The sequence below is a fragment of the Myotis brandtii genome, unplaced genomic scaffold (genome assembly GCF_000412655.1).
Source record: "Myotis brandtii unplaced genomic scaffold, ASM41265v1 scaffold3495, whole genome shotgun sequence".
NCBI lineage: Eukaryota > Metazoa > Chordata > Mammalia > Chiroptera > Vespertilionidae > Myotis > Myotis brandtii.
Window position 1 is genome coordinate 23738 of NW_005363446.1, and position 3530 is coordinate 27267.

Sequence of the window (3530 nt, forward strand, 5' to 3'; positions counted from 1 at the left end):
CGACTGGCGGCAGCAGCGGGGGTGGGGCCGGCGAGTGGGCAGTGCCAGGCCAGCCAGGACGAGTGTGAGCGGGGGCCCGATCGCCCCGCTGGTTGCCTCCCAGATCGGCCCTGATCGCGGCCAGGCCTAGGGACCCTACCCATGCACGAATTTGTGGACCGGGCCTCTAAGTTTTTTTTTAATAAACACAACCATGAGGACTTTTTTTATTTTTAACAGTATATTATTTTTGCCTGGCTGGCATGACTCAGTGGCTGAGTGTTGACCTATGAACCAGGAAGTCACAGTTCGATTCCTGGTTCGGGCACAGGCCCGGGTTGAGGGCTGGATACCCAGGGGGGGCTGTGCAGGAGGCAGCTGATTGATGTTTCTCTCTCTCACTCCCTCTCCCAACTTCTCTGAAATCAATAAAAACATTAAAAAAAAAAAGACAAGAAACCTGTCCCTTGTATGACTCTCTCGTCTCTCCCCTAGAATCACGGCACCAAATTAAGCCGTGACTAAGCCGAGAACAGCCCAGCCCCACCTCCACCTCTCACCTCCCCAAAGCCAACCGGTCACCACGAGCAGAGCCCGCAGGGCCCGGGACACTCACTCCATCATGGACGCCTCCTTGGTCTCCAGGATGTGGTCGGTCAGGATCCAGGGCATGGACATCTCGATGGGGAACTGGATGCGCCGGCCCATGGTGAGCTCCAGGAAGAACTCGCGGAACCACAGCTGCGAGAGGTCGCAGCACTGCTGCAGGGTCTCTGGGGGTGCAGACGGCAGTGGGTCAGTCTCCGCCAACGGCACAGACTCACAGACTCACAGACAGACAGACAGACAGACAGGGCGAGGGCCGTGCACCAGGCGCCAGGTCCTTTGCCATCAGCCCGGAGCCATGCGGGGGTGTTGTGGACAGGGTCTCGGGCCCCTCACACTGGGGACGGGACACCTGACTGCAGGCAGCCCCCGGGCCTGTGCCCGCTCTCACCCAGGGAAGGGCAGAGGGGGTGTCTGGGCTGTGGGTCTGACAGGGACATCGGTGCCTCTCGTGGGCCCTGTGGGCCTCGGGGGCTGGGAGGAAAGTGCTTTTGAAAAGGAGCAGTGAGACCAGGACGGCCCTGTTTTGCTGGGGAGCAGACGCAGCATTTCCTGCACACGCCGTGGGGTTAGTTAGTGCAAAAGGACTGTTTTTTATGCTTCTGCCCTGTGATGGAGTGAAAAGCAAAAAGCTCGTTATTCACTGCAAACCTGCAGCGTCCCAGCCAAGACGGGGCCTCCCGTTCGGAGCACACGGCTGTGACAGGATAACCAAGGGCACGCACCCGGCGCCCTGGTCCAGGGGACCTGCGTCTCCCCAGGGCAGCTGCCTGAGCCAGGGGATCTGCCCACTGCGCACATCACTGCCAGAGGGGACGTTCGCTGGTCGTGTCAGACCCTGTGTGGCTGAAGGGCCAGCTACGGCCCCACGGCCCTCACCCTTCCAAAGGCCATGCCGCTCGGAGGGGCACCCGGCCGGCCATGCGTTCACAGCAGCAGGTGAAGGTTGCTACAGGGTCACCACACCTCACCACCCGGTGCGGGTGCGTGCAGGGACCTCAGCGGGGACGGTCAGCAGGCGGAAGCGTTCTGGACGGTGTTAGCGGTGTTAGAGCATGCTGGGCCGGGCGCTGGTCAGCAGTGTCTCTTACCGCTGAAATTTATCAAGTGAGTGTAGAAGAAGGACTCTCGATGGAATTTTTCTATGTCCAATATGGTGGGCCCCTCAAGGCTACTTCTCAGGGTTTTCTTGGAGCCACTTTTGTCTGCAATGAGGGACTCTAGCATGGTTCTCACCATGTAAAGCTGCGTTATCCAGGGAAACGGTGGCGGGAGAAAACACACAGGCAGCATTAGTCGCACCAGACGCTGCTCGGCCCCAGGAGGGCTGCTCAGAGGCCCTGACCTGAGCTGGGCTCCCCGGCTCCGCTAAGGGGTCTGGGCGCCCATCTAGTGGCCGCGGGCTGCTGCGTGGGAGGAAGGACCTGCGAAGGAGCACTTCGCCTCCGTGCCCTGAACGTCAGCAAGGTAAACGAACGATGTCTTACCCCCGAAGGTTAAGAGAGGCGGATAGGTGTAGGACTGCCTCAGAAACGCGTTAACCACATGCACCAGCCTCTCCATGCCCAGAGACTTGAGCTGCCGCAGCAGCTCGGCGGAGCTCAAGGACTCTGCCATGGTGCGCACCAGGTACAGCTAGACACGGACAGACACGGGAGAGGCGGAGAGAGCGTTAGTCACACGACACGCAGAGCGGGGACACACACACGGGGCGCGGGGCATACACCGCGGACGACCCGGACGGGGCTTCCTCCCAGATACCGAGCGTCCCATTCACAGCCAGCAACGTGCTTTGCTGGGGATCCCGGTGACCGGCAGGCAGGGCCGGGCCCCCACGGGAGGAGAAAGCAGAGGGCGGGGGGCAGGTGTGAGTCAGGAGAAAGCTGCTTCGGGGGCCGAACGAGAGAAACAAAGCGGTGGTGACTCAATTCCGGGCACAAAAGCTACATTTTTAAATCTCTCCAAGCTGTCTCTTCAGGAATAACACCCTGCAGCACAACGTGAAAATCGTTCCCACGCCCGAAACAGCCACCGAGAAGCAGCGTGAATACAGACAGACGGTCACCCGTGTTTTGGACTCGGGCGTTGGGCCGTCAGATTAAGGTCTGCATGCAAGTGAGCGAGCCGGGCAGTCCCTGCGCTGTCCCGGGCAGCACTCGGACCCACGCGGGCCGCGGACAGAGGGGCCGGAGAGACACAGGCAAGACGGGATTTGTCCGAGCGTAGAGGTGACCGTATTTCACTCCTGACCGCGCTTCCCGACCCCCCGCTCAGGGTTGGCCCTCTTGGGGGACAGGCAGAGACGGGGGACCAGGGACGAGAACCTGCGTACTGGAGGGTCCCACGGCGCGGCGAGGCACTTTAATGTCGAAGCCGCTTTTGGGGTCCTTCTCGCCCCGCAGGGCTGGGTCGTTGAAGGGCTCGTGCCCCGTCTCCCAGTCGCACACAGTCTTCCTGATGGCCTGCAGGACACTAAACACGGACGAGCGCTGGCGCCGTGGGGCCACACCGGACGCCCACCCAGCTCAACGGGAAATTTTAAAAATAGATTGTTGCCCGGCTGCCGTGGCTCCGTGGCTGAGTGTCAGCCATGAACCAGAGGTCACGGCTCTATTCCTGATCAGGCCACATGCCCAGGCTGTGGGCTCCATCCCCAGTGTGAGACGTGCAAGAGGCAGCCAATGGATGTTCCTCTCTCTCTCCCCCTTCCTCTCTGTCTAAAACCAATAAAAACAAATATATAAAAACCCTAAGATGCAAATAGACTGAATGGTGTAATAACTGAACAACCAGGCCCTATGATATGCACTGACCACCAGGGGGCGCGCGCAGAACATGCCGGGCATGGCGGCAGCGGGACGGTGGAGCAGGTGAGTGGGGGCGCCAGACCAACTGTCATCGGGACGAGCCTCTGGTGGTTACTGAAAATCCTTTGCTACTGCCCG

At 60.4% G+C, this 3530-nt stretch overlaps 1 protein-coding gene across 1 annotated transcript in view; it reads right to left on the minus strand.

Moving 5' to 3' along the window:
- Nucleotides 1-3530, minus strand: part of LOC102243192 (cytoplasmic FMR1-interacting protein 1) — a 26818-nt gene that overhangs the window by 11193 nt on the left and 12095 nt on the right. The window contains 5 exon segments of the mRNA XM_005871601.2: nt 596-752; nt 1677-1849; nt 1851-2010; nt 2013-2220; nt 2910-3057. Coding sequence (XP_005871663.1) covers nt 596-752; nt 1677-1849; nt 1851-2010; nt 2013-2220; nt 2910-3057 — 846 coding nt within the window.